This window comes from Nylanderia fulva, unplaced genomic scaffold (genome assembly GCF_048542155.1).
Source record: "Nylanderia fulva isolate GAGA-0341 unplaced genomic scaffold, ASM4854215v1 Scaffold13, whole genome shotgun sequence".
NCBI classification, from domain to species: Eukaryota; Metazoa; Arthropoda; class Insecta; order Hymenoptera; family Formicidae; genus Nylanderia; species Nylanderia fulva.
The window spans coordinates 5985197-6009135 of record NW_028189518.1 but is presented as its reverse complement, the minus strand read 5'-3'; the positions used below and the strand labels follow the sequence as shown (position 1 = coordinate 6009135).

Genomic DNA, 23939 nt, shown 5'->3' with positions numbered 1-23939 from the left:
TTATCAGCTGACATTAATAGTTTATTAATTCCTTGTATCATTGCTCGTATCATTTTGTTTCTATAAATCTTTTATTTACTCTTGATATAAGATTAATTTAGTATCTAGTAGGATCGATTATAACATATGTTTATTTCATATATTCTTATCAGCTTGCTGAAGTAACAAATGTTAAGAAATGTATGATACTGACGGCAATATTTGTCAAAAACAGATGGGAAAGTTATTAGACAATTTCACACGTTATTACGATGCGCATTCTTCCCTGAGGTCACAATACATTCAATAAATCGAGCGAGTTCCTCTTTATCTCGGGTGTGATACTATCAGACAGTAGCTATAGAAGGGCGACGTTACGTCATGCGTGCGAGTTGACTTACTCAGGGTCAATAGAACGCGTCGTGAATTGTGACATTTCATATCGCTCCGAGTCAAGGGACGCGATCAGGTGAGTGTCCCGACCGGTATATGGCCCAACTCAGTTTAAGAGCAAATACATCGAAGTCCACTTGGCTAACGTTGAATAATTCATAAAGTTCGACCGACGCCGTCAGTGCTATATCAATAGCCATTGAACTGTTCATCACGGGCTATTGATTGGGGTGGCCGTTTTCCGTCCTCTCCCTCTGCGTTTCCGTCATACGCGCATCAGAGACGAATATACACTTTGCAAAATATGTAACACGTTGCTTACGACAGATCGATCTTTTATATAGACTCGTTCTTATACTGGTGTAGTAAAAGATTAAGTTTTAAAAGTCTTATTTAAAACACAAGTTCGTTAATATTAACGTTGTTCTATTAATATTAATTATTTAAAAAAGATTGATTATATAGAGTTTCAACCAGAGGTATAACGAAGAGAGAGTTTACAGAATGTATATACACAAAATGGAGAAGTGTGTATTTTATTATAAAGATAAACAAGTGGAAAGTTAAATATATATACAGATAATATTGAAGATACTAGAAATTGTTTGCAAAAGTTTGACAAAGTAATTTTATCTCCCGCAAGTAAAATTTATTCCAACGAGAAATCTTACGAAGAATTTTTATATGACGAAACAAGTTTGAAAGTGTCTCATTCTTCATTGTTATAATAGTGAGTTTTCTAATATATTAATAAATACGAGAACAAAAGGTTAATTGGATTCTATTGTTGCGTCATTAATCTCGCAAGAAAAGCGCATTTTTTCAAAAAAGTTTATGAGTAAGATTATATGCACACATATACAATGTAATGTATGTTATTTCTATACCTATAATTCTTTATTAATACTTACGTGCGTGTGATATTCTACGCTACACGTTGCTATAATAATACATTTAATATATTTTTAATTAAGTAATATATTTTTATAACAGAGTGACTTGATAAAGGAGAATAATGATTTGTATTATAATTGCATATATATATATATATATATATATATATATATATATTTATTTATTTAACGAAAAGCTATATCTATATACGTAATTTTTATAATAAAATTTTAAAACTTTTTTAAGAAGAAAGCAAGTAACAAAAATAAGGATAATAAAACAAGTTATTTACAGTCAGTGCTTACCAATAAACACTTCGAGCGGCTTTATGAATCGCTGTGTGCGCGGCACGGCTTAAGTGAACGCAAAAAAGGTCCTGTAACAGGTCGCGAGCAATGACTATTTATCAACTCTCTCGCGTCTCTGCAAAGTGCATCGACTGGCAAAAACTCCGCATGTATCTCGGTGCAATAAAGTTCGTCATCGCACGAATATTCGTTCACGGTAGCGCCTGTGTAACACTGCTAAATTGCACCTTTCCCCTACTATCTATCGCTCTAAATTTGGATTTAAAGGATGTCATGTGTGTATAAAAAGATTAAAATTTTTATCTCTTCTAAAAATTTTATTATATAGTATGTAGCTCACAGAGCATGTAGATCGTAAAAAAAAAAATAGTTTTCCAACTTTTCATAAAAAAAAAAAAAAATACAGACATATTCAACGATTTTCTGTGCACATCACACTTTTTTAACGTTTTAATTTTGAACAATGTCTCTCAGAATTGTAGCGAGATTTTTACAGTATTTATTTCTTGCAATTTTGCAGGGCGATCTATCTAGCGGGCAATATCTACGTTAGTGGAATTAGCAACTGGAACATTTCGTTAAAATTATACTTTTGGTTGAGCTTTTGGCTTTAATGGAATTTGAACTTGTCAGTCTAATTTGACCTTTAGCTTATCGCATTGTCGCATCCAATATCATAATTCATAACGTTACGCGACTCGTATTCTGACTAACGTAGATGAATGACCAGATTCCGCAGCTACCTAGATCTTGCGGATATATATATATATATATATATATATATATATATATATATATATCCGCATATATATATATATATATATATATATATATATATACATACACATATATTATATATATATACGGAAACCGGAAACCTCATCTCCTGAGGTACTTTAGCAACTCCTCCTACATTACTTACTATTATCTATTGCGCTATCTATCTGCTACACATCAATCTCAAATGTCTATTCTATCTTTCGTGATATATTGTAACAATGATGCTCGGCCTTCAGCAATTAATTTTCTCATATTATTATTAAAATAAAATATTAAAATATTAAAATTTTTGATATGAATAATGTTAATTTTTAATCTTTATATATGTGTGTGTGTGTGTGAAGGTGTATTGCATTGCGACAGCGGAGAAAGCAAACATATTTTATCAATGCACAGAATTATTTGCAATTTTTATTTCCTACAAAGTCGCATTGCATATGGGAATATTCAGTTAATAATTCATTTGAACATATATGATGAATGCGTAATGAAGATTACGTGACGAAGAACGATATGAAAGAATTACGCATTTCTATAGCAATAGCTTATTATATCTATATATCTATATATTGTATAATAAAATGGAGCATATCTTCTCGTTTTATTCACAATGTGTTTCGACGAATTAAAATGTTTTTTATAAATTATGAAATATCTCCATTATATATACCTAAAAACTTACTAAATTTTTGTAATTTTTATATAAATTTTTAATTTTTCTTTTTTTACTTTAATTTAAAAATTTTTTTGAATTAATATTTTTAAAAATTTATATTTTTAATTGGCGCAATTTTGATAATATCATTTATTTTGCAAATTAAAATAACACTATTTTGCAAATATATGTATATAACAGCTTTTTTATCTGATACGTGGTACTTTTTTACTATTTTATGAAGTAAGATTTTTATAAAGTAAGTTTTTAGAGATATATCATTCTCTCTTTCTCTCTCTCTCTCTCTCTCTCTCTCTTTTGTAATATATATATATATATATATATATGTATATATATCTTTTAAATGACGGATGTGATGTTTATGAGAGACAGCATCCGACTTGTCTGATACAATATTGATTCCTGGCACAGTGTTCGATCTTGCAGAATAGAATTTGCATGTGGAATTACAAGGATGCGTTGCTCTGTCATAGTAACGTATAACAAACCCGTATTTACTGTTTGATTGTACGGAAATTGCATCGAACGTTAGCGTACGCATAGTTGACAAGCATGATTCCCTAGACTTCGTGGAACTTCGATCCTCTATAACAATCGGTCTAACAATACAAAGCGTGCCTGATTCTCTGCAGAAGATAATAGCGAATAAATGCGAATGAATTTAATAATGAAATTGTTAGGATTATTTTAGAAAAAACATCATCATTTTGTATTTATTTTTTAATATGTTATATAGTTTGTAAAGATTAGATATTTTGTTCCGGCAATAAATAACATTTTTAAGTAAATAAAAATTGATAATTATGCATAATTTTCATTACAAAAATTAATTATTTTCTAAAGTTTATTTCTCTCAATAATTTTATAACTGTACAATGATTAAAGCATCAAATTATCGAATATTGAAGCTATAGTAATTATTTGTCGTGAGCACATAAATCACTGATATGACTAATATTATTATTATTAGCAAAATGCAATTGTAATTATAGCCGAATTTGTCATTTCACTGTATTTATAGTCAATTATGGTATTTTAAAATTAGAAAATTGTAAAGTTAGCATTCATGGAATATTATTTGTGAATGGATCTTTTACGGATGTTTTCTTATAATTATTAATTATTAGTTATTATCGATTATTATAAGTTTTTTAACAGTGGATTTATATCACGTTAAAAAATATATATTATATATAATCAACTTTATTTGTGTTACATATTATAATATCTATATAAAAACAAACAAAAAAGTAGTTGTAAAATATATGTATATATCTAGATATACAGGGTGTCACTTAATTGGCGCCCACTATTTACATATTCCTTGTGGAAAACTGAGTCAAAAAGTCCTGAGCCATTTTTTTCTATAATGCATAATAAAGCCGTAATTACTAATAATGTTAAGTCATAATAACTAATCATTATTACTAATACTGGTAAACCGCGCGTGTCGCCGCGGTGTGCGTGAGCGCATTATGCAAAGCACTATGCTTATGGCAAGGCGCTATATATCCTTTTGCGCGCGCCTTTGACATGCCTTTTTCTAATAAAAATAATGAAAATTATTATGCATTATAGAAAAAAATGGCTCAGGACTTTTTGATTTAGTTTTCTACGATGAATATGTAAATAGTGGACGCCAATTAAGTGACACTTTGTATATTTTTATTATTAAGATTAATAATAAATAACATATTATATACATTATGTTTAATTTATTGTGAACCTGTTAGGTACACAATTATTTCAACTTTATCTACTTTCCTTTTACTTTGATGTTTAGGCTTTATATATCTTACGACGATCTGTAATTATAAATCACATTTCCATGTTATATCGCAATTGTTGGAACGTCCGCATACATTTTAGCCAGGTGCTCACAAGGGAGTGTAAAAATAATGGCGATAAATTCACGACGAATGACGTTCGCGGTCGGATAGGTCGGCATGGAAAAGTAATTAGCAATAAATTCTCATGGTCTGATGTATAGCGTACTTCGATTTCTTTATGCTTCATCGGATAACACCCCTAGATGAGGGAACGGTACATATCCATAACTCTTTAAAGTAGAGCTATTTGAGGATTTTACGCGAGGAAATAAAACAAAGAATTTTCCTTTTATTTTAGTCTAGAATTTCCATTTTATTTACTTTTTCTTTCTTTCACGAACTCAATTATTCGGAAAATATTTTTTCGGCTATTGATCTATTGTTTTACTTTTTTTCTTTTTTAATTCATTTTTTTTGTTTGAAAAAATCGAGAAGTGACAATAGAAATCTCGCACACGTGAATTCGACAATCTCTCTCGTTCTCTTTTTCTCTCTAGTCGAATTTTTTAAATAACATGATAGAAGGGGTCAATTTTCGATTTCTGTTGCAAACACAAACGACTCGTCCTATTTTTTACAGGTATAGTACATCGTATCAATTGCACAATTGTTTTGTTGCGAGCCACCATATTTCCCGAGCGCGGTTCTTGTGCGTTAAAAATTGGTCAAAACCAAGTGTTTCAAATATAGAACGTATTTCTCACGCAAAAAAAAAAAAGGAGTATGTACACGCGTGATGGAACACGCGTAGAATTGACTTTGGCCGTTCTGCATTCGTCATCCATCATGTAATACAAGGAGATTTGTCAGGGTTGGCTCGATGTTACGCGCTCAAATTACTTGCGATGCATCGTTTCACGATACATCGTTGCATCACTGCGTAGCTGTATATTATAAACTTTATGATCGCTTACAGTATCCTTTCCCAAGACAAACGATTGAGTTTCGAGATAAAAGAAAAATCTAATTTTATCCTATCATGATAAGTAAGTCTTCGACGTTTCGCTTCACAAAAAAGAATTCGCGCGATTCGTCATCAGCTCGAGGCGATAATTTTCGCAAAATATTTAAAATGCGATAATTTATATCGCTTAGGGAGTTTTTAGCGCATTATCGCATAAATGCATTAACCAACCTGGCGCGAGGAAAACGAGGTCATAACCGGCGTCATAAAAGATATAGCCGATTACGATCCCCGTTGCGCGATACGCGAAGAATATGAGAGAGGTATATATCAGTAGCGCGAAACAATTTCGATATTTGCGGTATGCAACGGCGATGCGGTTTATGGGTGCATTTTGGTGTGCCGCCGTATGTATGTACCGCAGCTTTGTGTTTCCGTCTCTTTTGCCGTTTCTCCCCGTCTGACCAGGCAATATAATAACGTCGTACGTACTTTAGCCAAGTGATATATTGCGAAACATAAAGAAGATGAAGCGTTAAAAATTATAAAATTTTTTTTGTGCATTGCTAATTTATTCTAAATAATCTCTTTAAGGAGACGGTATTATAATATATAGTTTATGCCGGATGTGATTCTGTAATATATATACAATGTTTTCTGTTATCTAAATAAAATTATATAGATAATTATTTAGGTGAAATATTAGTGTCATCTTAGCTTTATATAGATAATAAAAATATGTTATCTCTCTTATCTGCGTCTTAAATGAAAAATAATTTTATCTTTACTAAATTATCTAGAATAATGTTCAGATAATTTGATTTAGAATTACCATGTATATATATAGCACATAAAAATACTTAAGTAGTAGAATACTAAGCAGAATAAGCAGTAAAAACTTATAAATAAAAATATGTGAATATATTTTTATATCTTTTTTATAATTTATATTTTTCTATAACTGCGTTTACATAAGCAATTTTAAAAATAACATTGGAAATCATCTAGGTGATGATAGAATTGCCATATAATTTTATTCTTTTATCTACTTATATTTAAAACAACATCATCTTCATTTTATTTATCTAACAATAAGATGAATTTACATATTTTTATCTCATTTTTATCTAGCTAATTTTAAAATCACTAATCTAAGCACAACACTGATAATATATTATATAATAAATACCAATGTCGATCAATTACGATCGATTAATATCGTCCGTTTGAGCGAGGATTAAAGTTTTTCACAACAATACTTTTGCGTGTCGGTTTCCGGTCAACCAGTTTTGGTCAAAGCTTTCGGGACGGGCTGGCCGTAGACGAGTCGGAAACAATCTATCTCTCTATCGTTCTATTCCTATCTCTCTATCGTTGAATATGCGCAATGTAACGTTTCTATTCGCGCGATTAAACATCCTCGTCGTGAAACCAAATTTCGAATCGATCGCCGGCTCTGATTTACGATTGTGCTTATTCACGGTTTTCAATTCACGTGTTAATCGCGCTCTTTATCGCGCGGAATGAACTATTTTATTACATGCTATCATGCTTCCCATCAGTGGTCTCGGATAGATTGGTTTTAAATTAAGAATCATTAGTCCTGCAGATGTATATTGTTTCGTAAAATATAGCAACGATAATTTTTATATTTGCGTATTATATATTTCTCTAAATCTCTATTTTCTCTTCTCTTTTTGCGAGAAAAATATGAAAGAAAATTTTCTTTAAGATTGCGTTTCATGTATATGTATATTTATGCTGATATTTGTTTATCTTCGCTCTTCGTGCTGAAGGTGACGTAAAATACCGCAGCAAATTCTGTTAGGGCTCCTCAGAGCGTTCGATGGCCTCAAAGTGACCTCTCACGTTTGGTACAAGCGCCCTTTTAGCGGTGCAATGCCGCCCTCGCAAATTGAAATTCTCCGTCGAATCGCCGGAGCGACGTCAAGTGCCGCATATCCTTTGGCGAAGATAGCGGAGAGACAGCGAATCGTGCGGCGATTTCCATCGGAAATCGACCGTCGGACAGGCGTCACTGGATGGCTTTGTGTTCCGATTGATTTTCGTCTGGCAGATACGCAGATGCGTGATGCGTGATGCAACGGACGAGGTCGAAGGTCGAGACCTTTCGTATATCGAAATGAATAGGCTATCGAGATTGCAAAACACGTCCATCGGTAGAATATCGCGCAATCATTTTGAGATATTGCCTCGTTACATTTGACAGCACCGTCCTCATCATTCAAATCATCCTTAAATTGGAACATATATAGCTATTAATGTGATTGTTGAAGCATTTGACATCCCATTAGAATGCCATTTATGAGATCTAGCGACGAATCTTTCGAAAATTGTATAGTCATGGAAGGAGAAAAAGCCTTCAATGGTCGGACAGACAGTATTTATCTCAATCTCTTTCGATTAATTAATTATAAAACTTATACTTTAAGAGAGAAAAACAAAGAAGAAAATAATTAATTTAATAATAATAATATATTGAAATATTAATTTTAATTATAAGGTAGTATAGCAATATTTTATGAATATGTATAGGATGGTAAATATATTCAATAATACGGACGCTTTTAGCATTACCGTTTATGTTACTTAGTATGCTGTAACCGCAAACAGGATATCATTAATATCGTAAATTTGCCGATCGAGTCCGTGTGTAATATTAACAGATCAATAAATTTTATACCAATGAATTAATTTTCTCTTGCAGTGCAATCGACCTCTGTCAAGCTATTAAATTTTTCGCGGACGTGTTATAACAGCCACGATGTTTTTGCCTTCGTTCGATTATTTTCACTTCACTCGATAATAATTTTTTCCACGGTAACAGCAAACGTCAATGCGGAAAAACTCGTTAGCCCTTCGACAGCTATTACGTCAGCGTTATTTACAATGGATGTTGCGGCTGCGGTAAATTACATTCGTGCACGAGCTTTTTTTTTTTTTTTAAAGAAACTATTTCAATCGGGTATCATATTCGTGATTATTAGATATATATAATAAATAGTCACCAACTAATGGATAATTATTTTTAAAAAATTAATAAATAATAACTATATATAGAAAAATCATGTATTAAATTTTATTTCCCTAAAATCACACGTAACTACTAATTGGCCGATATATGATTGACATTATCTACTTACGTCTAACAAAAATGTTGAAGTTACTCACAAAGCAGATACTCCCCTTAATTTCGAAAAACAAACAAAGCTACAAAATTATCACAAAATAAAATACAGAGCATAACGCAGCATAATGTAAGCACTAACAATAATATTATAAAAAAAATTATTATTGTAAATTATTATTGTAAATAATTAATAATTATTATTAAAAATTATTATTGTAAATTTATTTATGTGTTCAATTAATAGTAATATATTTCTCGTATAATATTAAATATTTTTTTATATTATATTTTTGACAGAAAGCATTCGAATTTTCTTTAAATATATGGAACAGCATGTTAAAAATTAAATGCCAATAATTAAACAAACTTTATATTTATTGATTAATGTTAAAAAATATTCCTAGAAACAAAAAAAAATAAATTACACAAAAAAAAATAGTAACGGCTTAAGACATGCTGGCAAATCTTTAACATTTTTTTTTAGAGGAACGCTTGAGAAGCGCATTCTCTCGCTTTAACAGAATTTGTTTCTAATTAAGTACTACACATAAAAAAATTTTCGTTAAAATCGGTGAGGGGAAGGCAGTGCACTCCCCTTGTAAGCTAGTATAAATACCAAGAAAGTTTGAAGTACGTAAATACTGAATCAAGATCGACGCAAATGTTCTCCGTGAAATGATAGTAGCGGGAAGGAGAGGATAGGAAGCAGAATTCAAGCGGGAAGGAGAGGATAGGAAGCAGAGGAACAATTTCACCTGAGTATTATATTCGTGATTATCAAAAATATGTAATAAATAATTACCAACTAAGAAATAATTATTTTTAAAAAATTTACAAATAGTATATATATAGAAAAATTACGTATTAAATTTTGTTTCTCTAAGATTACATGTAACTACTGATTAGCCGATACGTGATTGACATTATCTACTTACGTCTGACAAAAATGCTGAAATTACTTACGAAGCAAATACTCTCCTTAATTTCAGAAATCTGAGTATCATATTCGTGATTATTAAAAATAAATAATAAATATTTACACCAACTGATGAATAGTTATTTTAAAAAAATTAACAAATAATACGTATACAGAAAAATTGCGTATTAGATTTCGTTTCTCTAAGATTATATGTAACTACTGATTGGCATCGGCCAATACGTGATTGACATTATCTACTTACGTCCGACGAAAATGCTGAAATTCTCTACAAAGCAGATACTCTCCTTAATTTCAGAGAACAAACAAACAAAGCTACAAAATTATCACAAAACAAAACAAAGAGCATAATGCAGCGTAACACAATGCAAGCATAGTATATACCAAGAAAGTTTGAAGTACGTGAATACTGAATCAAGTTCGACGCAAATGTGAAACGATGTTAGAGCGACTCGCAAAGTCCTGAAGGAAATTCAAGCGGGAGAGGACAGGAAGGAGAGAAAGGGATTTAAGGATGCGCTCGTGTTCTCGTTCCGAAACCGTATTAGGGATTGCTCCGTTCTGTACACTGCATCCAGCGTGAATTAGAATGCTGCGGTGACGCAGCCGTGAGTGCGCGCATTACCGGCATTAGTGTGTGCTTCGCAACTGGTTAGACCCAATTTAATGCTCTGCTCGCTTACCTTGGGTTTCAGATCTGGACACGATGCTGTATGGATACACTAATAGCATATACGTGCTGGACCACACGCCCGAATCCTTGCCGGTGAGTACAATTCGGTGTGTAATGAGCCACTTAGCCGCAGCTGTTATTGCGATCCGCTTGTGATCCGCTCCGGAGAGAGGATGTGATGCCTTCCATAAATCTCTATAGTTCAAATACTTAAATGCAAATCGTTGGAAGGATTTATGGGCGTCGCGTCTTTCAATTTTGATCAAATAGGTCAAATACATTATATTAATACTACTTTATTCAACAATTAGAATTCTAATTTACACAAGTAATGAAATGATGACTATACCTATGTTATCTATAAAAGGACTTTCTCTTTATGGCTTAACTTACGTCCACATTTGAGGAAAATTAACTTTTGGCAAACAAGCTATCGCCAATGCAATATGTAATCAGATTATTAACTGCAAACGACGTTGCAGAACGCACAGTTTACCAGAACTGTTATCGTCGTGATTATGTAAATCTATAAAATCCTATAGTCGGAATTGTAAACAGATTGGATAACGGTGCAAACATACGAATAATACTAAAGTGTATGCCGTTGCCAAAATATTACTTTGATTTAATTGTATAAGATTACATGTAATGATAAAAACTAATTATTTCAAGATGCGATGATTTGTAATTAGGGAAACTCTACTCTTGTAATTTAAGCAAACTAACAATAAGCAATTATTTGGCATCTATTATTCCACGCTCTAATAGATATGAGATTCACGATTAGATTCATCAATTATTGTCATAATTGCATAGCCAAACTCGACGTTGTACTATGCATAATAACATGAGTTTCAATCTCGATAACTGATTAATCGAATATCCCTGACGTAATTAATCGAACAATCGTATAATTGTAATTTCAAAAATTAGTAAGATTTCATGAAACGACAGCAATAATATTTAATTAAAATTTATTAAATCAAATTTTAGTTGGAATTATAATTAAATTCGACGAAAAGAAATACGATATTATTACCAATTACATCATAATATGTATGCATAACGGGTTTCTACTTTTTTTTAATCATATGTTATGACCAATTATGAACCTTATTTATATTCTTCAAATTTGTTGGTAAATGGCTCTTGTTATCAAATATTAATTCCTGTAATATACATGAAGCAGGAATTATTATTACGAGAAATAGTATAATCTGTGACTACCATAAATTATTATTAAATCAAATCAATCGTCGTTGGATGTAAAAAATTGCGATTATTTGTGAAGTGAATAAATTTAAATAAATATATATATATAACTGGATATCATATAAATATATAGATGATATCATTTTATCAGACAATATTTTTCGAATAAAATTATTCGACTGTAATCTGTTATAAATTTGTTATAACTTGTGTAAAGGAAATTTTTAGCAAATTTTCGGAAAAGGGAATATATATATATATGGAGGAATATTTCAATATTTTATTCTCCGACATATTTTTTCATATTATTTGATTTATAATCTCCATATTATATTTGCCACAATTCAAATATTGAAACCATACAAAATTAAACTTTACATTTAAATACGTACTTACATTAACTTATGTTAATTAAATGTTTAATATTATAAAGGATATTATTATAACAGAGATATATTATAGCAGAGGGGTAACATTATTGAAACATTTATACGTTATTTCGTGACGCATTATGCGTAGTTCTCGCGAAAACGGTCGTCATAATAATTGTCTCGAAAATAGTGCCTATCATAATCGCGTCCACAAACAATGGCGCACAAACGCGTAAATTGATACAAACTCGATCAGCGCGATCGTACCACACAACGATATGCATTATTATTCGAATAGACTATTGGCAATAGCGACATTACACACATGATTAACAAACGTGATTACAATACATTCGCGGGAATGTTCCGCAGATGTTGTAAAAGATAGACTGGTTAAACTTGTTGTCTTTCGTGATGGGACAATTAATGTGGAAAACATTTTGCTCTCGATAAAAATTTATTTATTCGCACAGCAACTTTAGCAATTTTATTTTGCATTGATCGGTGCGAAATTGTCGATGCGAAGATGTAGCGTTCACGCGCGAGTTACTACAATTATCGAGACACGTTTGCCAAAAAGAAGTAATTTACAATTTACGATTTGCATCGAAGCGATTCGCCGTAGTAAAATGCATTAATTAAGCGAATGTCGCGTATTCGTATCGATTTAAGTTCTTTTCGTGCACCGTTATCTCATATATATTTGGATTAGTGTTTCGTACATAAAAAAAACCGTTTAATATAAATTTATATATGTACATAGCATTTTATTCCTTCATTGGGAGACAAAAATATGTATATTAATAATTGTATAAAAAAAATAAAAATCATAGTGATAACGCGCGATATATTATAATCCAATATTATCCAATAATTGCAGATGGATTTATTAGAATTCTCTTATAAATTACTATCAATAATTTTGTAGGATCAGGGGTAATACCGCCGCCATTCGCACGTGACAATTATCCTTCCCTGTGGAAACACAAAGGAGGCGGATCACCTCGGTCGTTACGAACGAGATACGTGCAAACTCGGTGTGTAAGGGGGCTTAATAAAAATCTCGGTTTCAATAAAAAACAGATTTGCCACGCGCGGACTTTATTAATTTCGACCGCGTAAACGCACGATACACGATCTAATAACCGACTTAATATTCTGGACTAATAACGTTGTCTCATTACTTGTCCATCGGCGTGATGAAACGAACGTAATTATCCTGTTTCGCAAATTGTCCTGTATGTCTCTCTTACGTGCGAGCTTTTGCTTTGCGTGAGCTCTCTCCTCTCGTCCTCCGCCGCCCTTTATCGAAAGTTTCACACAGTCCCTGTCGGTATTAATTAACTTAATTAACTGGATTCTCTTCATTAGTGGCAGCTCTCTCCCTCTCTCTCGATGGTCTCTGTTGACAACCAGGTTACAATGGGTATTAACGGAGGCGCAGAAGGGAAAGGGAGGGAGGTTGAACATTGCGTTGTTGAGTGAGCAAGATGTACTTGTATTATATTATCGTTGATCCTCCGGCAGGGAGATGATAAACGATAATTCTGAAGAAAAGACCGGAAAAGCTCGCATGCGAGTGTTACGGACAATGGGGCATTTACTGCTTTAATGATGTTACGTTTTGCGCTGCTCGGGAAATATTTACTGTTGACACAGAAGAGAATAAAATCGCAAAATAATGCGGCACATTCGAGATGCGTTCTATAAATTATATTCCGACGATAGCTTTATGCGCGATATAATGTTGATATAATGGTATCGATTCGATATTTAGAAAATTGATGTACGTTAATGGAAACAACGCGAGAGAAAGATTTATCGAAAAGCTATTTTCGTTAACGCGAACTTATACGAGGAGAGCTATCATGTATTTTATTATCACAATATTTATATTTTTACTTTTAATACGTAACATTGATTAATTAACCAAATTCTATTTTATACCATATTCTCTTTTTATATAAAATAAATTGAAAAACTTTCTTCTAAATTACCACAAATATATTTCTACTAAAACTGTTATATGATAATAGCCGCAATATTAATATTTGATTGATATGTTATAATAAAAAATTATTTCCAATCTATATTATATCAGCAACGATTTTGCTCCTACTTTTTTCAACTTAGCATAGTTTTTAATTCATAAATTTTACGTCGATTGATAAATGCAAGCTATTGGAACGATTCATAAATAATTAAATTAGTCGGGATAAATTGGATTTGTCACTGCTATAAACTATCGATTGATTTTTCTTGCAATGCTCTTGCTTTATCTGATTTTCCATCGGCCAACTGTTTACAATCAATCAATACTTGAAGTTAATTAACCAAAGCGCATCGGAAATTTGCACGAAATTCAATCTCCGAAACTTGTGCTAAACGTTCGATTTTAGTGAATAATGGATTTTTTCAATGAGATGGATATTTCATTAATCGATCGAACTGCGGCATCGGAAAATGAATGAATAAAAATAATATTTTGTTTATTGATAAGAAAATTGGAATTTAAAATATTATTGACATTTGGAAATGAGAGGTCATGTTACGTTGGTACGGTCTAGTTGGGAAGCGACAAACATTACAACGCGTTATGACAACAATAATTTTCTCGCATACTAACGATGAAATCTATGGGATCGGCCAAACATCTCAATAGAGCGATCAATCCGTAAGAAATATACTGACGTTTTGTAATTTGACTCAACACGACATGCACTAATTCGGCGATAAAATTGCGACTTACAATCACTTATGATCATCTATTTTTAATTCCTATACTGAAGAAGACCGCGTGCGGTCGAAACGTTTGTACTGTATTATCTTATATAGAATAAATATTTAGTTTATATTATCTAATAATGCTCGATTAGTTGGCCTTTTTATATACTAAATTTTGTTTTAATCAATAGACGAGCGAATACACGTTTTTAATATTTTAAAATATTATTATCAAAAAAAGTTGAAAAAATCCAATTTTTGAATAATTAATTGTGTTATTTGTTTGTATAGTTATTTCAATTTTATTGCGGCTTCAGTCTAACGGACTGGATATAATATATTTCTCTGCTTGATCTTGTAAGAAGAAGTATAGTGAATAATATATCGAGGTTTTTATATCATGCAGTATATTTTTCAACATCCAATAAATATTATTTTGCAGCACACACGCGAACTTCTTTCGTAGAATCCACTCTATCGTGGCAAAAAAGTCTTCGTCAGTTCTATCTAAGCCCGCTCGTTCGACCGGGTTATCTATCAGCGTTGAAGGATGCGAGGAAAGTTCACGCGCGGCTGAAAATACATGGAACGACGGGATATGCGTCCCGAGGGACCAAACCGAGATCCCTTGTCTTCTTCTGTACATTCGGAACATCGAATCAGCTTGGTGCTTGTTATCGTCTACCATTTGATCTCTTTGTCATTTGCCATCAACTTCTTTTGTCCGCTGTCAACTATCCTGAAGATGATGTTTCCTTTAGGCGTCACCATTGAACATGATAAGATAAAAATCGTGTCGTCGTCGCTATAAAAAGAAAAATGGCCGAAAAGATAGTTTTTGCTTCTCGGAATATAATCGCGCTCGGTAGCGGTAAAGGGTTAAAGATCCTTTCTTCTTTAAGACTGACTTTTTATTTATTTTTTTAGTAGATAATATTAAAGGTAGATGAGAGAATCTCATACGAGCGAATAAAAAGATGAACCGTTATTTTTGTGGCCTTAAATCTCAGCGCAAAAAATTGCCGACAATATTTTAGCTTGCCCTTCTATCTACAAACTTTTCCAAATATGATCAACTTTGAATGCAGTTGAAATAGTTTGTCGCGAATAAATGATATGTTTGTTTGTGCGCAAATTATCAGAAGTTTACGTCACATTAAACAAATAAATGATAAAATTCTCTGTTTTCTATGGATGAATATACTCAGCTGCAAAAATTGATTATTTTGTATAATTATCACCAAATTAATGAGATATAAATGCTTATCAGGCAGATGTATCTCTTTGTTGTGTTGCATTGAGATATTAATGCATGTACAAAATATTTTACGATAAATTAAATTACAATTCCATTAAACGATAAATAATGCTAAACGATAATTGCATGCTTTTATTGAAGTTTCTAGTGACATTAATGTACCGACATTTTATTCGTTTAAAGTTACGCTAACCGCATCTCTCTCAATGGGAACACTCAGCAAGAAGACAAGATACATTTCCTGCTGACAAAGGAGTCACTCGAGTAACTCTCTCCTGTGTGTTTCACCATGAACTTTCTAGCAGGATGCAGTTCGATCGCTATTAATCAGAGCATTAATTGAAAACCAGTTGCTCTCAAAATTCGCCTAACATTGAAATGAAATGTATATTCATATGAATTTAGTGCGATACGTTTTATTTCTTAATATGTATGTTTAATAATTATACATTTTTTTATAATTTTTATTGTGGATATAAAAGAAAAGAAGGAGAGAGAAAGAGTATGTTGACACATTTTTTAAGATTTTTTGCACTTTAAATTACATAATTTCAATGATTAAGTTCGTATTTATGAAATGATTTACGACAATAATTTCATTATTTTACTGGATTATTGCAAGAATTTATTGCGTTCATCTGATAGCTGTAATACCTTCCCCACAATCCGGAATAACGCGAGATCATTTAACAAATCCTAGTTGCATCGAATGTGGTATCTCGCTGGCTTTTCCAGGAAGTTCTATTTTCCTCCTTGAAACCTTTCTAAACGTTGGTTGAGATACATTAAGCGTGGAGCTTAAATCGCTTCGACCGCAGCTCGTAGACGAAGCTTGCTGCAGCTCGTAGACGAAGCTTGCTGCAGCTCGCTAAGAGCGCATCTTGCATTTTACCAAAAGTTCTCACAATGTATAGTTGCAGTTTGCAAAGAGCAGTCAGTCGGAGATAGTGCTTTTAAAATCGCGCGATTTTCGTCCCGATTTTACTGATCGCGACTAGTTTCAAAAGAGATTTTCAAACTCGATAAAAAGTCTTTTTTAACGAAAATATAACAGCAGGCTATTCAGAAAATAGAAGAGAGCGCGAAGCGCATAATTGCTATTTTTCCGACCCTACTTGCGGAATGATATATCGACGCAGAAGTTGTAAAATTTAAGTAAAAGCGGAAAATTTACGCGCAAGACGGAAATCGCGATATCTTTATTCAAAGTTCTTCAACTTCTCAAGTCGTATCCAATTATTCGGTTCCAATTATTTTCTTCCGGTGAAACGATTCGACCATCGTCCGATATGAAAGCGCGTTTATTACACAAATACGTTCATTTCAGCGAGGGATTTTTAATGATCTGCATGGAATCGAATAAACTGTTCTCTAAATATTATCACCATCTGATATTTGCGGTCGGGTTTTTCGGTATTCATTCGTGTCTTGCACGTCTAAAAAATTTTTCTTTACAAAAAATGATAAAAAATCATACGTTGTTCTATATTTTTAATGATATGCTTGCAGTTTGCTTTTCACTGCAAGGAACGAATGCAGACTACGACTGAAATATTTTTTTGCAAATGTGAAAGTTTGATCATTACTAGCAGCTTTATAAAGTAAAATCCGCGGACGAGTGATGACGTATAGTTCCGCAATTTTAATAACGCGTCTATATCAATACTTTGGTTTTTAAATATACTTTATACTGTAAAAAGATGAAAGTGCCATAGAATAGCCTACATTTCTACGCGGATATATATTTGAGAAAATATATTATTAAAAAATAATATTCCAACACGATAAAATTTGTATAGTCGGGCAATTTTAATAACGTCTCGAAGATAAAAAATACGGAAGGCTACCATTATGCAATTTTTATTTTATGCATATAGAATTTTCCTTTTCTGTAGAAAATTCTGGGAAATAATGTTGAACGAACATCATTTAGAGCGCAGTAATTTTAATAACATGTGTCGTATCCAGGAGTATCTCTACCATTTCGAAGTTATACAGCACATTTCTCGTTGTCATAATACTCGTACATTCGCCGTTGTTAGAAAAGTCTTTCGCCCGAGGGCGTGTCATGAATGGGGTTCTCGACGATCCGAAACGAATGGGATTTCGGAAAAAGAGATTTTCATGAGAGAATGATATCTTGTTAGACGAAGAGAATTCCTTTAGTTCTATAACGAGCACCGTTTTTATGCTCCGCTGGACATTATCCGTGTAATTCAAAATTACATTGTATCTTTTATAATAAAGCTTAACCGCCGTCTTTTAGGTTTCTGAAAGAGAAACGAGAATTTTATAGAATTTTAAATTATTATTTAAAAAAAGAACATGTATATTATATCTTTGACAAAATACTTTTCTTGTGATTGTCATTATAAGAACTTTGATGATAAGATGTAAGTAAATAATATTTTTTATTATTTATTATTTATCAAATTAATTATGAAATAATATTTTGTATCATTTGAATAATGTCAATCGTTCGGACTTTAGATATAAATAATGTAGGTGCGATCTTATGCATTTCCATTAATTTGCGGACGTTTGACCGTAGGACATGGATATGCTGCAACTGTTCGCGTCTCCAGCAGGTCGAGCGTTGCTCACGAGCGACAATCGGCCAAGGGGATCGACGTCGACCTCCTCCTTGTCTCGAGACTCCTCGTCGAGGCTGAAGAGCGGCAGAAGATCATCGGGCACCGTCAGCGCACCAACGTCGCCACCGAGACGGCGAAAATCGAGCGCGGAACTCTATAAGGAGGCAGTCGAGATTCTCGGCCTCACTTGCTCATTAACCGATAGTTGCCGATGCATCGATTGCCAGGTAATTATTCATTCATTAAAACTCAATTCACATATATCACTTTATATCTTTTATATTTTCAAACATTGAAAACAAAGCGAGAACTCTTAATTATTTATAAATTTAATGTCTAATTTTGGAAATCTCCCAATAATTCTTAAATCTTAAATCAAGATTTCTTTTGGAATAGAATACGCTTGACAAATTACATTGTCGTAACTTTTCAAAGCTTAACAAAGTCGCAGAAGACAAACTTGGCAAGATGCTTTAGTAATATATTGCAGTTGCAAAGTTGGACTTTCTTATGTACGATTCGGTGCATTTACTTATAAGCATTTTATTTCAGCCATTTTGCAAATTGGCAATTACGAATTCTCTATTTGGATTATTAACCGAGAAATGTTGAATTCAATTAAAATTTATACAGATTATTTTTTTAAACCAATTATACGTAATTGTTCTCTCTCTCTCTCTCTCTTTCTGTAGAGACACAACAAAACAATACGGACAATAGTCGCGTAAATAAAGTCGATACTAGCTAGTTTATGTATTAATTGGATAGCTCTGTTATGGATTACTCGTCGCGAAGTAAAACTTTTTGCTGCTTTATTTTGGCTCGCACTTCTGGGTTCGTTAGTTTGCATCGTTGCAATTGGAAAATTATTATTCTATTAAAGTAACAAGATTTGTTACTTTACATGTAAATTTGATTAATTATGTAAAATTTTTTGTTGAAATTCCAACTAAATCTTTGAATTAACTAGGAGGTAATTAATTACATTTTTTCGAATTAAGTTGGACCATAATTTCAAAATCATAATTTGATTTCTATTATATTAAAATAAAAGAAAATACATTAATTATGTATAAAATTTTATAAAAATAATAATTATTGTGTACTAAAAATAATATTACTTAAAATTAAAAAGCTAATTAAAAAAAGTATTAAAAAGTTTACTTTATGTAGATTCGAATATCAATTGCAGTCCGAATCGGCCTCGTCTCAAATAAATTGTACTTCTCCAATTGAACGCTAACATTCTTTATCTTCTTTGTGTAGAGCAACTACTTCGACTGCGAAGACGATTGTGGCGATGGTACGGAATTGGCAGCGGGCACTCCCATTTTATTGGACCACGCTCTGTCGCATCATCTGACTGTGTGTTCCATACAGTAGCAGGCGACCAGCAGACAAAGACTTCGAAATCGACCCTCTGTTAATCCGCTCTGCCACATATTCCAGAAGAGGAGAATAACGCCAATGGCGTGTTGACTTCTTCCGGCAATTGCGCAACATTCGCGTTAAAATCAGCGGAAATCAGAGACTGACGAGAGCGAACAGAGCGGCAACGATATTACACAGCAATCGAACATATATGACAGGAAAATGGAGTAATTTATTTTTTTGTTTCGTAAAGTTCACGCAAATATACAATATATATATATATATATATATATATATATATATTCACTTGACAAATAATTTATTTAACAATTAAATACGATTGGATGATTATTTGCTCAACAGTGTCCATCGGATAAACGCAGAATTGGACTTTGCAGATATGTAAATTATTTCATCCAAATACATTCAAATACGATTGTTTAGTAATAATATACCATGAATATCGAACGAATTTATAACGTAAGTGATAATAAAGTTGATCTTTGGTACTATTTATTATTTAAAAATGTTTTATATTATTTGAGTAGCACAACGACTTTTAAATTTTCGAAAATTCAATTTTAAAAAATTGCGTTAAAAAACGACGAGAAAGTACGGTTCAAAAATTAGATAAACAAAACTATGCCAAATAGCGCCAAATTTACGATAGGATATCCTAATTAATAATTAGTCTGCGTCGCGTTTGGTCATCCTTCGGATAAACGTATCGATACTATTTAATCGAATCGCCCGTATACATGCGCGGTATATGAATTCTATTATATACATACATGTGTATATGTGTATGTATACAAAAGGGGAATATTATATTTACACACACGCTATATGTTTTATTATTAATATTTACTTAAAAGAGTCTAGCAAAATGCGATTGTTGAAAAGTAAAATGCTCGTAGCTAGATAAAAAAAGAAATAATCCAGGCGATGGAAATAATTTTACTCGAAGTTATGTATAGACTTTACATACGTGTAAGTCATGAAGTTGATTATGTGTTCGATTGAGTTTTCTGACGTAAATCTCCTTCTACTGACAATGAGAACTTCACGTTGAGTTAAGGAGACGCGAATAACGATATAACGAGCAGGTTTCCTCAATCTTCAAAACGCACATTGCGCGAAAAAGCAATGGAATGTAAAACGATGTTTTATTGGCACATCTTTCATGTAATTTTGTTCTATAAACGTATTTTACGTTAAAAAAATTGATAACAAATAATTACACACAGAAGATTGAGGATACTTCTCATAGCATATAACTGTAATTGTAATTATAAGCGATGTAATGATAACCAAAGTGTTAGGCCTGAATTACGTTGCGCACTTCGAGTTGAATGAGAGATACGAATGAAAAAAGCAAACACATCGTTCTCGCCATGGTAAGAATTAGGAAAAAAGAATTTAACGATACACCGAATAACAGGATTTATTAAAGAAGGTCAAGTGCCAAATAACTCGTTGCTAAGCTTGCCAGATAAATAATCGAATTGTTAGGGAAACTTTCGCGTGTGTATGTTAATTAAAAAACGTTACGCTATATATTCGAACACTCCGATAAAATTTTATACCAAAAACTGGAATAAAAATATTTACTTCCAGATTTAATCTATAGGAATCCGCGCGATAAACATTCCGCTCGCAAAATCTTTCGGCTGTGTATTACATTTTTAATTTATTAAATATCATATGTGATGTTTTATTGGATCGTCGCACACACATTCTGTCCCTTAAATTATATAGTTATACAATACTGTATCTTTTAAATATTTTGTAACTTTTAAGGTTTTTAAGAAGTATAAAAAAAAGTTGAATTCTGAGCTATTTATAAATAAAATGATACTTATGGAAATTTCTTATTCAGGCAAAAAATATGATCGATGAAGAAGCTATTCACAATGTCTATGCATTTTTAATCGATACAACTGTTGCGTTTTTAACCAATACACATTACAATGCTTAATTAAACACAATTTAATATTTCGAATTCAGTATTTAAATATTTTATTTCTGTTAATTGTATTTGATGTGTTAATTATTTCTTACATAATGTTATTTTTAATTCAATTATAATTTTCATCTATTTATATTATTTAAGCAATCTGTGTAGTACATTATTAGATATGTTTTAGATGAGATAAATCTAGTTCTTGTTCGTCCAAAGAAATGTGCATATAGCATGGAACAATTGAATTCTTACATAAAAGCAAACATGAGAAATTCATCACTAGAACAAAATAAAGCGCGATATAATTTTTGTTTTCAGAATTTTAATTAAACACAAATTTTTGCAAAAACTTGCAATCTTACGATCATCATGTTTTGCGACGAGACACGTTGTTGATGTAGATGCAATAAATAATCATAAACTTTTGTGTTTTTCTTAATCTATCAGCCATCTATACAGCAATTTATTGCCATTGTGATTAAATACATGCAAATAGAGAATCTTGTTAAAAATGATGTAATTTCTTTTCAGATGTGAAAAAAGGCACAACTCTGCGAAATCGTCACCGAAAAGATAATAATTGTCTTTAGTGATCGATCTTTTCATTCGAGAAACGCTCTACAAGCAAAACGGTAGATTTTATACAAATGTCACGTAAAATTAAAGTAGTATAAGTCAAGTACATGCAGAATCTGTGCATCATATTATAATTTTCGTCAGCTGAAAAGAAAAGATTAAGCTTTCATTTTTCAGTGATGTAATGAGAAAGTTTTTATCGTGCTGGAAAATGTCTAAAATAAATGATCGATTATACCAAATGGCATTTTCTTCTCCGTGCATTAATGCATGATTGATTGATCAGTAGCGACGGATACCAGATGACATTCATTGATGTACCTTTTTTCACTCCAAGATGATTATTTATCTTCATTAAGAAGGCGCGCTATAGCAAAGTGTTGGTATGATTGAGATATTATTACTAATGTTATTAGGTATAGATAAGAAGAAACGGAGCAATCTTTTAAGTAGACGCGAAGTGGGAGAAAGCCGCGAAATTAAAATCAAATTTTTATAATTAATTAATTAATTAATTAATTCTGTGAAAGCTAATTTACTTTTTTCTAATTTTGCAGGCGATTGTGTTGCGTATAAAAATTTATTATTGTTACGTGTATGCGCATTTATATACAGAATGTATTCTTATTTTAAACATGTTTAGTATAAAATTATTTTTATTACAATTATAATACATAGTATACATAATATTATTGCTTGTAGTCAAGACATATAAGATTATTTTGTATTTAGGGCTTTCTTCCGTATATACATCCGCAGTCAATCAAGTTTTAGAATGCACGTCCGTTACATCGGATTGGCTTCTTCTCATCGACGAAAGTAACAGCGCAATTAATAATCTTTTCAAATATATTCGAGAGCCGCGAGAAATCTCGCGAGGGTATGTAATGCAAAATCTGTGGCTTCTAACCATTTTATAGTAATATAAATTGCGAGGAAAAATATTATACGACAAGGAGATCCTCGCGAGCCGCTGTGGCGTACTCTTGAATAAGACTATTATTAAAGTACGATAGAATATACTTGACTCTCGTTTTAATATTGTGTACGCATTTTTAATTGTCCTTAGACTTCCTTTTATCCTGTGCTCGACAGAAAAATTTTTAATCCTTATAATCTATATAGAAAATATTTAGAAAGAGATATAAATCTATATCACATATAAATTTATTTAGAATCTTTTTTTTCGGGATAGTATTAATTTATATTCACAGAGATAATCGTACATCAAAATTCAGACATTTTTGTTTAATATAATTCAATAATAAATTTATTATAAAACAAAACTGTGTTTCTATAAGAACAAACTATTTATTAAAAATGTTATATTTATAAATAGATTTCTG

General features: G+C 31.8%; 1 protein-coding gene across 1 annotated transcript in view; it reads left to right on the top strand.

The window, feature by feature from the left end:
- LOC114944801 (uncharacterized) overlaps window positions 1-23632 on the top strand; it is a 113761-nt gene extending 90129 nt beyond the window's left edge. The window contains exons 4-6 of the mRNA XM_029320844.2: window positions 10547-10617; window positions 18641-18910; window positions 19950-23632. Of these exons, the coding sequence (XP_029176677.1) occupies window positions 10547-10617; window positions 18641-18910; window positions 19950-20066 (458 nt within the window). The 3' untranslated portion in view covers window positions 20067-23632. The remainder of the gene's footprint in view (window positions 1-10546; window positions 10618-18640; window positions 18911-19949) is intronic.
- Window positions 23633-23939: the final 307 nt, after the last annotated feature.